The sequence below is a fragment of the Uloborus diversus genome, chromosome 9 (assembly GCF_026930045.1).
Source record: "Uloborus diversus isolate 005 chromosome 9, Udiv.v.3.1, whole genome shotgun sequence".
In the NCBI taxonomy this organism is placed as follows: domain Eukaryota; kingdom Metazoa; phylum Arthropoda; class Arachnida; order Araneae; family Uloboridae; genus Uloborus; species Uloborus diversus.
In genome coordinates, this window is record NC_072739.1 from 145437124 (window position 1) to 145450097 (window position 12974).

Below are 12974 nucleotides of genomic sequence, written 5' to 3' on the forward strand. Positions count from 1 at the left end.
TACAGAAAGAGGATTCCGAAATACTCAGACACGTTTCTGGACATTACAGAAAGAGAATTCCGAAATACTCAGAAACGTTTTTGAAAATTTCATGAACCGCAGCTGCACGATATACTCAGAAACGTTTCCGGATTTTTTTTACAGTGCGGTGAAAGCGTGAATTCCATTTTTGCACCTTTTTTGTTTTTAAGTGGACATGTTTATTGCTGAACATGCAATTATATTGAACAATGTAGTTAACAAGAAGAAATTTATCAATACTTTTGCAGTGCTGCTTTTGCAGTATTCCAAAAGACTGTAGTGCAAAAGGAGTGCTGTTTTTGCAGCACCCTTTATCCCCTCTCCAAAAGAGAGGGAATAAAGGAAGACTTTTTTCCCTCTCTTTCACTTAATTGTTTTGCAATTTTGTCATCTATTGTATGATAGCTTTATTGTACACTAGTGGTATCCGTACGGCTTTGCCCGTAGTAGAAAATTAAAAGGTCATTTGGTTCGCCAGTATATTTACAAATAATGGATGACGAATTTCTCGCCAATTGGCTATGTTCATTCGCTTTCCCATTCCACGTCAGGATAATTTCGTAATTTACTCGTCCATCTTATGATAATTTTGCTCCGGAAAATGTTCACTCAACAATAGGTTAAAATAAATATTAATCATTTGGGAGATTTAACCATCCAAAGTTTAAATTAATTAATTAATTAATAAAACGTTTCCGATTCGATCCATCGCGCTTCAAAACCATGCTTGTCATAACTTAATTACACACAAAAAATTTGATCAAAATCGGTCCAGCCTTATGGTGACAAACGTCCGCACAGAAGATTTTTATATATTACTTGTGGTACCTGCACGGCTTGGCATGTAATAGAAAAATTAAAAGGTCTTTTGGTTCGCCTGTATATTTACAAATAATGTATGGTGAACTTTCTCGCCAATTGGCTTGTTCCCATGTTACGGTTCCAAGTTCTGATAATTTCGTATCTCGCCAATTGGCTTGTGCCCATGTTACAGTTCCGCGTTCTGATAATTTCGTAATTTACTCGTCCATCTTATGATAATTTTGTTCTTAAAATTGGAATAGAAAAAGAATTAAATCGAATTTTTGAAAAATCGCTTCGAGGTGCACACCTCCATGCTACAAACTATAGTGCCTAGAAAGAGTAGTGTGCCGACCGGCGCTTTTTTCCCCACGATTCTTGAAGACAAATTGTATGAAAACCGCTAGATGGCAGTGCGGTCGAGATGTACGTTCAATTTCGCGGTGTTTACATTAGTAGACGCGGGATTTTGTTACAATTTAGTTCCGCGTTTCTCTTTTTTGCCTTTATTTCGTGAATATTTCATGAAACAGAGTTTAAGGTTTTTAATGGAGGCATCAAAGTTGAACATTGGAAGAAATAAAGCTTCATCTTGTTTCGTACCAGGGTGCAAAAGTGGGTACAAAACATGCAAGGAAAAAGTTACGCTTTTTAAAGCTCCAGCAGATGAAGAAAAACTAAAGTCGAACTCGTTAATTCCCAGGTTAGATAAAGTTTTTGATAAATATTGCTCAATTTGTGCTCTGCATTTCGAAAAACATTTTATTGAAACGCATTTTAAGCATATTATAAATGGTGAGGAAGTTTTGATTCCTCGGGGAAAAACTTTTTTGAAAGATGAGGCAATTCCGACAATTTTCCCAAGTCTGCCAACATACTTTACTAAAAAATTACCAAAGAAAAGGTCCATCAGGAATTATGCTGTTAAGAAAAATGTTCCCTGTTTGAAAAAAATAAAACTTGATCTTTCCGCAGATGAAACTGAAATAACCACGTATAGATCTATTATAAATGAAATTGTTCATATTAATTTGCCTAATGAATATTGGGTTCGTATGAAATTTAAAAAATCTCCAAATATTGTAGTTTTTGTATATAATGAAAATTATGTGGAAAATAATATTGACGATAAAAAGATCATTATTGAAGTAGACACAAAGACAAGGATGTTTTCAAAACAAAATTTTACACAATTGACTGAAAATTTGATACTTATATTTTAAGGCAAATGTATTATCAATCGAGATGGCTTAGGTCGCAGTTTGTTGTTGTTTTTAATGCCACTTGGGAGACTCAAGCCCCATTTATGTAGCCAGCATGAGTTTAAAGCAGAATGGAGCGACTCCTGAGTCAATGAGGCCCCTAAATGAGAAAGAGCCCGACTTGGGCACCGTATATGGTAGCATCACCTCTACAGTTTATAGGTCTGGAGAATAGGTTGGAAATCTCCAGCAACGCTACGCCTGGTAACTGTTAGCAACCGACCATTCGACTTTCGGACAAACGGAATCAACAAGCACGTAAGTTATATTTAAAATTTTTTTTTTTAATTTTAGCCTTTTAAAATTCTGTACGAAATTGATAATTATTTTTGTTATCGTCCCCCGTTATCGAGATAAAAGGTACTTAAGTCTCCCGAAATTTTAAGAAAAGTGGCAAATTTAAACATTTGGCGAGGGATTGAAGGTACCAATTTCTCACAGACGATTTCCTCGTCTGCATGTGGCAGGACATCCATATCTACAGAGCGTGAGAAAGATGTCTGTCTCCATCGAAACTCGCTAAATTTGTAACAACGAGACTCGCTTTTCTTAAAATTTCCATAGGCTTTAAAATCTCATATATCTACAACGGGAAAATATTTTTTGAGTCCAAAAACATGTATCACAATGTTCTTTTGATTGCTACTTATTTAGATTTTTTAATTGTAGCACTGTCATGTTGTTTCCTGATTAAGGGTAGGGAGATTCAAAAGCTGCGCTTCCTTTTAAAAGAACATTTTAAAGCTATCATAAGCAATGTTAGACAAAGGAGAGGGACGAGGAGGTTCCCCATTTGTTTTTAGTTTTTAAGGATACATTTCTTTCGCTATTTTACATATGAGATAAAAGATAGAAATACATAAATACTTTTTTTTGACAATGATAACGTCCGATTCAAAAACACTTCTATTTCGATAATTATCGACAACAAAACTGTTTGCTGACTTGTTCTAAAGAAAGTTATAAAAATAAGCAAACTAGTAGTTTGACGTTGATAAGTATTACCGAAAATTCAACAAATAATCAAGCCAGCTGTTTGCCAATTGCAGTTATTTGCAAATTAGTATGTTATATGATCGGAGCAAGTGACCCTACTATTTTTTTTAATGTAAGGAAAGTCCTTGAAAATTAAAAAAAAAAAAAAAAAACAGGTCGGAGTCGGTAGGTTTTCAAGCGACTCCGACTCTTCAACTCAGACTGAGAAGCCCTGATAATTTTAATTAGCTTAAGAATTTCGAAGCAGTTTTATTTTGAAAATAGCGGTACCCGCAGGACTTTGCCGGAGGAGAAAATTAAAAGGTCATTTGATTAGCTTGTATATTTACAAATAATGGATGATGAATTTCTCGCCAACTGGCTATGTTCATTCGCTCTTCCCATGCTACGGTTCCACGTCATGATAATTTCGTAATTTACTCGTCCATCTTATGATAATTTTGCTCCGGAAACAATTCTTAAAATTGAAATTAAAAAAGAACAAAATCGAATTTAAAATCGCTTTGGGGTGCACACCCCCATGCTACAAACTATCTTTGTATCAAATTTCATGAAAATCGGTCGAACGGTCTAGGCGCTGTCCGCGTCAGAGATCCAGACAGAAATCCGGACAGAGAGACTTTCAGCTTTATTATTAGTAGAGAAATAAGAGACGCGCAGTTATTGAATACTTAGGGGCCATTCATTAATTACGTAAGGATGATTTTGGCAACTTTTGATCCCCCTCCCCCCATGTAAGGGTACGTAAGATTTTTCACCCCCCCTCCCATATTCTTACGTAAGATTCCATATCGTTTTTCAAAATGATAAAATAACAAATCTTGGAATCGTTACATCACTGGAATCGTTATTAAATTCACATTATTAAATTTAACTTTTTGCGTAAAGAAATAGTTACTGAAAAGTTAGAATCTAAACTGAATATTTTTTCGACATTTTATTTTTTATGTAATATTAATTAAAATAAAACATGCCATACATAATGCGACTCTTTTATTATATTTTACACTATTCATTCATTGTAAAACAAATAAAAAAACATCTTATCCTAACATGTTTCTTACCTTCCATACGCAAATGGAACATAATCTCTGCCAAATCACTTGTTGACCGCGCAATTTCTAATGTGAAATACCGACTTGGAAAATATTACGTAAGAATGAGTTTGCCCCCCCCCCCCCCCAAAAAGGTACGTAGAGGCTTTTCCAACCCCACTCCTTCTCGGGACCCTTACATATTTAATGAATGGCCCCTTATAGTCTACTATTTTCATTGAAGATAAATTAGCATAAGGTAATTTTATATTCTTCAAAAAATAAATGAGCACCCATGTAACAAATAGCACTTATTACAGAATTTGTCTTTTGCGCAAAAGTAAGTTCAATCCGAAAAACGGGGCTTTTAAACTGCGAAATGAGCACGCAATTGCTGATTTAAAACCAGTCTGATTGAGGAGCATAACGTACACCTCGAGCGCAGCGCCATCTGGTTTTTCCTCAGATCTGACCTCACTTTTTCCCCGTCGATCGGCACACTACTCTTTCTAGGCACTATACTACAAACTAACTTTGTGCCAAATTTAATGAAAATCGGCCGAGCGGTCTAGGCGCTATGCGCGTCACAGAGATCCAGACATCCTGACAGAGAGACTTTGAGCTTTATTATTAGTAATAAAGAAGATAAAGAAGATTGCTTATATATATATATATATATATATATATATATATATATATATATATATATATATATATATATATATATATATATATATATATATATATATATATATATATATATATATATATATATATATATATATATATATATACATATACGGTTTCCGCTGAAAAAAAGGCGCGAAAAGAACGTCTTGATTCCAACATTTCCTCATTGCTACCATTGAATCCAACACACCTTCCTTCAACTATCTCGAAAACTCATTTCTTCATATACTGCCGTTTACCTGCCCACGGCAGTCCACATTTTGTAACAATTGAAAGATCTGTTGAAAAATAAAATTGGACTAAAAAAATTAGTAGAAAAAATAATGATGTTCAAAATCTTAAAAAAGGGGAAAAAAAGCAAGATAAACCTTGAAATTTAAACCCACATTAAAAATATTTTCAGTATTTATCGAATAAAATATTTCTAGCCTTGATTTTTCTGTAAGGCTCATGAAAATTTCAATTTTAATAAAAATATTTTCTAAAACGACGCAATTCTAAAGCTATAAATAAATGAATAAAACATTGAATACATATTTATACAAATGCATTAGTTGATAATGTTACTGTGTGTGAAAAAGTATTGTAAAAAGCAGATCTCACTGTTTTATCTTTAGTAACTGTAACTGACAGCAATCCTTGTTCTGCAGATGATTCTATCACCCTATATGTTTCATTCATATCGTGCTCAGCGGTGCCTGTGTTGGGAAAAATGTAATTTAGTTCGAATTTAGTAGTCTGACGAACAAATTAGTCCTTAAAATAAATTGTATGTGGAAAAAAAAATAAGAATACAAGTGATTTTTCAATTAAATGAATTTTAAAGTTTTGTTTATATCATAGTAACACTGACGCGACATTTTATGTGAAGATGGATGAATATCTGTTGCATCCCACCTCAATAGCAAAATGGCGTCTATAATAATGGCGCTACAGGTTAACTTCACAAAAAGACTCCGGAAAATTTATAAAGAAATTTAGTTAAAATTGATGCAATAATCTAGGTAGAAAAAATAATCTTATATAAACTTCAAATAATTTTAAATTGATTAGTAATTCTGTTTCTGTATTACGCACTTGATATTCAAACGTATTGCGTAATTTTTCCATTTTGAAAAAGTTTGATTAGTTTTTTCATTTATTTTTTAACTTGAAAGCTTTTAGGGTCATTCTAGTTTATTTATTTTCTTTTTGCGTCACTCTAAATGATAAATCATTTTAAATGATTTTTTAGCAGTTAAAAACGTATAGCTTGGAATTGTAAGTTTGATTTATGATTTTAGATCTTCTTTTTAAGTGCTGAATGCAGTTACTAAGCCTAACAGCATTTTGGAATAACGTAGATAACTGAATTTCAAGGAAATTACTTTTTTATATTTTATAAATTTGGAGAAAGCTTTTTACGAGTCAATTATGCGTACTCGTAATATTTTTACGTCTCCGTTTTTTTCTTCAGTTGTATTTGAAAATATGATGCAGTCTTACAATAACTCTGCAAATTTATTTGATAACAAGTCTTTGTAGTTGCTAAAAATCCAACAGTCGAAACGTTTCCTTTCCAGCGCTGATTTTCATATTGGAAACAAGAAGAAGTCAGCAGGCCACAAGCCCGGACTGTAGGAAGGCTTGGGCAACACGGGAGCGTTGACTCGCACCTTCTTCAGTTAGAACTCTCGGCACAATTTTCGCGCAGACTTTCCGCATGTGCAACTTCTCCGTAACAATGCGTTGCACCGTTGTTTCCGCCGTTGTTTGAGTCTGTACCAAGTAGTAAAGGGCTTTTGCTACTTGGTAGAGACTCAAACACCAGTCCGTGTTCAAAAATTCATACACACGTTGCACATTTACGTCAGTACGGTTTGAGGACGGGCGTCCAGACTGGGGTTCGTTAGTCACCACTCCCCGGCCTTACGAGAGGCCTTGTGCCACTTTTCTACTTGCGAATAGGACAGACACTCAGTCCCAAACGCTTGTTGAAGCATTGCGAAGGTTTGGGAAGGAAACCGGAAGCAAAATTTAATCTCTTTGCGTTGCTCAGGCAAACTTCCCATATCACTGTGTCATGGACCACCCTGTCGGGGCTACTGTTAAAGCTGCTGGTACCGCTTTGAAAGCTGGGAGGCAACTGACCTGCGTTGCGCTGAAAAGTCAACAACCCCCCACCACCGTCGCTGTCAAGCGGAGCGAGCTGTATGGTGTGCATGCATCAGTATAACGTGAGGCTCATTACTTTTGAATCGTACCATGTATTCAAACGTAATTACAGAAAATATTGATATTAATGTATTTCATAAACAAAGATTAAATATTTATTCTTACTTGAGGAAATATTACTTTCTAAGATCCAGCCTGTTATTTCAGTTAAATGAACGCCATCGAACACGCCCTGAAATGAAATGCGATTATTATTACTCTTCGGTTTCGTTATTTAGACTTCTAAAGATATTTTTTAATTTACCTAATCTATTTTGTAAAGGGAATAATTTTATTTCATCATTTTTTCCGCGGTATCGCAACTCTATGATTTGAACCAGGTATTCTCAAAATGTTTTGCATAATGCTGATAAAATTATTTCACATCTTTGTTGAACAGTATGTCTACGAACTTTAAGTGGGATTATGCTGTTAAAAGCAATCATTGGAAATAAAGTCAATATTGAAGAAAAAAAAAGTTTTTAAAGCAGAAAATTAAATAAATGCAAATGTTTTTGGATTTTTTTTAAACATGCAGTTATTACATTGCATTGAAAGGGTAACTACCAAATGGCTCGACCTTGAAGGTCACGGACCTGAAATTTAAGATTCAGGTCAATTTGCACTCGATTTGAGCCCTTGTAAAGCGATTTGTATGCATTGGCCCTAGTTCGGCAGCAATAGGTTACTTAGTTTAGCTAAGAAAAACAATGGGTTTCCCTTCAAAATTAAACTTTTTTAAAATCATTTTCTTGCTATTGCATCAGTATCACCCAACTAGACGCATTCACAGTTTAGAATAAATCCCCCCCCCCCTACATTGAACTGACAAGATATGCGAAAGATGTTAGGAGAGCAAATATTCTGCCAAACCTTAAAATGCCAAAGAAAATGATTTTGCAATTCTGGAATCAAACAAGCAAACTTAGATCCTCCTTGCAGCCGAACTAAAGCCAATGTACACAAACTACTTTACCTGGTCTCATATCAGGTACGAATTAACTTAAATCCAGTTTTATCCAGATCCGTAATCCTCAAGGTTTTGCCTTCTGAATCAGACGGATTTTCAGCACTCAAGAACTGCAATGGCGTTTTCATTGTAATTTGAAGTTTTTACGCAATATTTTCACTCTCAACACGTCTCTTGTCCGTGCCACGTAGGAAGACGGAGAGGAGGAGGGAGAGGGATTTATTGCATGTTGTTAATGCTTTCTATTGGCTACCACTGCAATGCAATTGCAAGAAAAGGGTAAAAAAAATGAATTTGAAGGAAAAAGAGTTGCTTTTCTGGAGCTACACTAGCAACTTTGGACCTCCACCCCTGAAGCCGAACTAGGGCCTATGCAGTCAAACCTGGGTTCATATCTAGTGCGAACTGACCCAGGATTTCGTCCAGTTCCGTGACTCTGAAGCTTGTGCCGTTTGGTAGTCAGTAAAATTCCAGGGCTTTTGTACTTTTGACATCAATATGCAAATTGAATTACGAGTAAAGCTGTTTTTATGACGCTTCTGCAGAATGAACAATTCTTAATAGAAGTTCAAATTAACAAATAAACTAAAATAAAGAACTGAAATAAAAAAAAATAAAGTTTTTAAAATACTTTATCAATGTGCTATCAGTTACTGACGATTATCATCGATTCCATGATTAACTATTTTATCTTACGACTAACCGGCACGACCTTGAGGGTCACGCATTTGGACTAAATTCTAGATATAGGTCCATTTGCACTAGTAAAGTGGTTCGACTGCATAGGCTTTAGTTTTGCTGCAACGAGGGTCCACAATTGCTAGTTGGCCCTAGAAGTACAATGGCGTTTCCATTGGAATTTCAGACTTCGACACTATGTTCGATGCCCAACAAATTTGGCATCTTTTGTTGGTACAACGAGCGGAAGGGAGAACAGCTATTTATTTATGAGCATTATTTAAGTTACTTGGAAAGTTGAAACGATCTTGTATTCTTGTTTTATTTGATGTGCCATGCGCAATAAATTAGAGCTTTTTCTCCTCTCCCTCTTTTTCTTATCATTGTGGAATATGTTTGATAACAGACAATAAATATCCAATGAAAGTAAATGTTTTCAATAACAAACGATAAATACTTTTTACTAGCAGAGAATTAATATAAAACGAAAGTAATTACTTTTATTTGCAAACGATAAATATCCTATAACTATGTTGTGTAGCATTCAAGTTACTGAAATTAAAAGTAGTGTCCAACTTAAATTTGAGAACCACTTATGAAAATTAGCATTCGGCGTAATTAATTCAAAGGTAAGCGCATGCAAAGTGCTCATACTGCAGTACAATAGCAGAAAAAGGGGTAAAAGTGGTATTTCTAAATGAAACTCCATTGCAATACTCGATCCAAATTATCAACTATGGACCCCAGTTGCAGTCGAACTAGGACCTATGCAGCCAAACGCCTTTACCTAAGCTCATACCTAGTGGGAATCGACCTATATTGTCTAAATCCATGACCCTCAAGGTCGTGCCGTTTGGTAGTTAGAAACAATAAATCGATGGTTCGACTTCCTGAATAAAATCGAACTTTTTTGAGACTATATAAAAATGTTGTAACCGAGCATAAACATGAAAATTTCGCTTATATATTTTCTTTGAAATGAACTTGATTCTGACAATAGTATCGCTTACTGTGAGCTCATTAATCCTCAAAATAGACACTTTGGTGACCTCCGTTATCTTGTCATAAAGCTGCTCGAGTATGTCGTGGTACAGGTGGCTTTCTTTTACTAGAGGTGGCCCTGTAAATGAAAAAAATCTTATTAGTTCTACATTTCTATTAAAGGGAATAAAAACGCTTTACCCCCATAGAACTTGGGTCGTAAGCAAAATACTCGTCCTAAGAAGAAAACGAGCTGATGTGTGCCTCACATGACTTCCTTTTACTCCAATTTAATGTCATTTTCCCATTATTGGTAATTTTAATGTGATTCAATACTTTACTCTCTAAATATCACCAACGGTGGCCAAATTAAAACCAGATTTAAAAAAAAAAATCGCCAAATTTGTCGCCAAATGACAAACTTGGCGACTAAACGACTGGCGATATATCGCCAAGTGTCCGCCAAATTGTAACACCACTTGGTTTTACATCGAAATTAACAATGATTTCCCCCTAAAATGGGGCAAAAGACCCCCTTAAAAACACCCGAATGCAACCAGAAGGGGAGGTGCACAACTAGACCCCACTAGGAGTCAACGTACCAAATTTCAACTTTCTAGGACATACCGTTCTTGAATTATGCGACATACATACGCACATACAAACGTCACGAGAAAACTCGTTGTAACTAACTCGGGAATCGTCAAAATAGATATTTCGCGTGTCTATGCGTTCTTAGGCACTTATCCGCGTGTGGTCGAGTCGAAAAAAAAAAAAAAAAAAAAAACTCAACATTCATTCGGGGGTGAGCAAAATGGAAACTGAGGTCGATTTTTGAGTGAACATTTTTTTGCGAATACAATACTTCCTTTTTTGTAAAAGGAAGTAAAAAGGTATAAGGGGTGTTTAAATGAAAAGGTAGCATCGATAATAACCAGGCTTCGAATAAAACGTGTAAAGGGCATGAAAATCTCAAGTGACGGACTAAGAAGTTACTCTATTCACTGCCCACACAGCTTTGATTTTCAATTGTCACCTCAGCATATGTTCGGCTGCCCTTCAATTCAGGCCAGGCTTCTCAAGATCGGCCTGGAAGAAACAAATAACTTGATTTTTTGGAAAAGGCTGTGTAGGTCGCCGAGGCTTTCTTCGACAGCTTCGGAGCAATCCAGTGCTTTTCTTTGCACATCATGGACAATACAACAACAAATGAAAAGGTACCAATCGATACTGTTTGTCTAAATGAAGACTTTATGCTTTAAACTCAAAGTATGCACCATAGGCTTGAGCACCACAATCCTACTCATTAACTCAGGGATTTTCAAACTTTTCCGAGTCGCGGTGCCCTTTGAAGAATTACATTGTTCTTACGGCACCCAGGCTTTCTCTATTATATACATTTTTATGGATACTATGGACATTTTGCGGGACCCTTTGCATCCTCCTGCGGTACCCCAGGGTGCCGTGGCACCCAGTTTGAGATCCCATGGATTGGCTAACAGAAAGATTCCTTGTTTCCAGAATTTCTGTGGCTGTGATGAGACCCAGTCCTTCACGGTGTCCTTGAGTTTGTAGTCAGAGTTTAAGCGCTTCCCTTTCAAATGCTTTTTTAAAGGAACAAACACACAAAAATTGCAGGGCGACATGTCCGGGCTATAGGGTGGATGATCAAACTCAGTTGAACCTGGCCATCGCCGCCAAGGTGACCATGGAGACGTGTAGATGCGCTTCATGGCGGAGCAGAATCATTCTTCGTGAGCAGGCCATGGTCTTTTGTTCTTGATGAATCTGCGTATGCTTTGGGGTGTCTCACAGTGCACATCAGAGTTAATAATTCTCCTGTACTAAAGGAATTTACCAAGTAGTGAACTTCGTACATCGAAAAAAAAAACAAAAAAAACCAAAAAACAAAAAACGGTCAGTTGGACGGTGCTCTTTGTAAGAGCCTCTGATTTCCTCTCCATGCGAGCGACCGTGCATGCTCCGATCCGTGCTGAATACTCCAATCGCATCCCTAGATGTCTGGTTATGTTCTCTCACAGCGGAATACGCAAAAATGTTAACGATTATTTTGTTGTGACGTGTGGGGATGGGGCTGCTGTCACTAGCTTGTAATCTTCTCTAACTGCTTGTGGTGTTTCGCAATGATTAGTCTTTTTCTGAATGTCGCGGGGGGGGGGGGGGGGGCTGGGGGAGGTTGCTAGTCGGATTAGACAAAATTGGAGCGATTTTTTGTCGCGTGAGCTCTGGTGGAATTTTTTACTCCAAATGTGAGTGCTTTTCTTATTAAATATACTGCTCACGTGATTTGCCGAAAACTAAGTTTTATTTTTCTTTGTCAAATAATAAACAGACCTAAATGGACTGAAATAAATAAATAAATTTCATATAACAGAGTTATTGAATTTAAGGGGAATAGGTGGTGTGAGAAACATTTTCACTCGCGAGTTCTCAGGTTACTCATTTTGACACAAATTCAGGAGGGTTAAATTACTTTGAATGCCTAGTAACACAAATCAACGAGATAAGACACAAAATTGTATTAGCGGCGCATGAAGAGGTAAGGCTCCCATAAGGGCAGAAGTCTAACACTGTCCTTAACCAACAGATGGTAGCACCAACAATCTCTATCTTCATAAATTAAATTCTACATTTTCACATAGGCACAACATGGAATCGAGAAATTGCAGAATACTCCTATGGAGTTAAAGAACTGTTTATGAATCTCCCGAAGACTTGTCTGCCATGTCATAAAGTCCAAAGACTAGTTCAATAGTAATCTGAGTCTGATTGGTAAGAACTGGAAAATTGTAGTTGGAGGTTCGGTGCCAGCCAGTCGAAAATACTGCGTGTCCGCTAATGGCGATTATGCACACAAAGTCTAAGGTGGGCACAAAGTCCTTCAAGTTCTCATTCCAAATCACTACCTGTGGGGGAGCTGGATCAGGATTTGTTCGGTTCCCGGTTTGGATGAAAAAACATGTCTCCAGGCACCCACCCAAAGGGTTTAACCACGTGTAGTGGTAGGTACGGGGATTCTATAGCGTAGCGTAGTGTGGTGCAGTGGCATGAAGTATATGTCCTATGGGGGAGCATGTGTCTCGTTAAATTTTTCTCCAGGTGCATAAACCGCGGGGTTGGGTCTGTTAAGCGCTGAGATTTGAGTTTACCTCTCGGCTAGAGCTTATCGCCTTCTATCAGGTGGCAATCACTCCTCCTACCCACAGTTCCAAAATGATTCGTACTCTTTATGACCTGACACATCGCTACGTAACGCCCCCCCCCCCCCCAAAGTAAAATGATGTTTCTGTCCTGAGTGTTGTTTTTCCATTATCCAATTATTTTGAG

At 36.7% G+C, this 12974-nt stretch overlaps 1 protein-coding gene across 1 annotated transcript in view; it reads right to left on the reverse strand.

Moving 5' to 3' along the window:
* The window catches only part of LOC129229819 (uncharacterized), a 65158-nt gene that overhangs the window by 10288 nt on the left and 41896 nt on the right, over nucleotides 1-12974 (reverse strand). Inside the window, exons 11-13 of the mRNA XM_054864193.1 lie at nucleotides 9656-9765; nucleotides 7124-7190; nucleotides 5408-5502 (exon numbers count right to left, since the gene is read on the reverse strand). Coding sequence (XP_054720168.1) covers nucleotides 5408-5502; nucleotides 7124-7190; nucleotides 9656-9765 — 272 coding nt within the window. The remainder of the gene's footprint in view (nucleotides 1-5407; nucleotides 5503-7123; nucleotides 7191-9655; nucleotides 9766-12974) is intronic.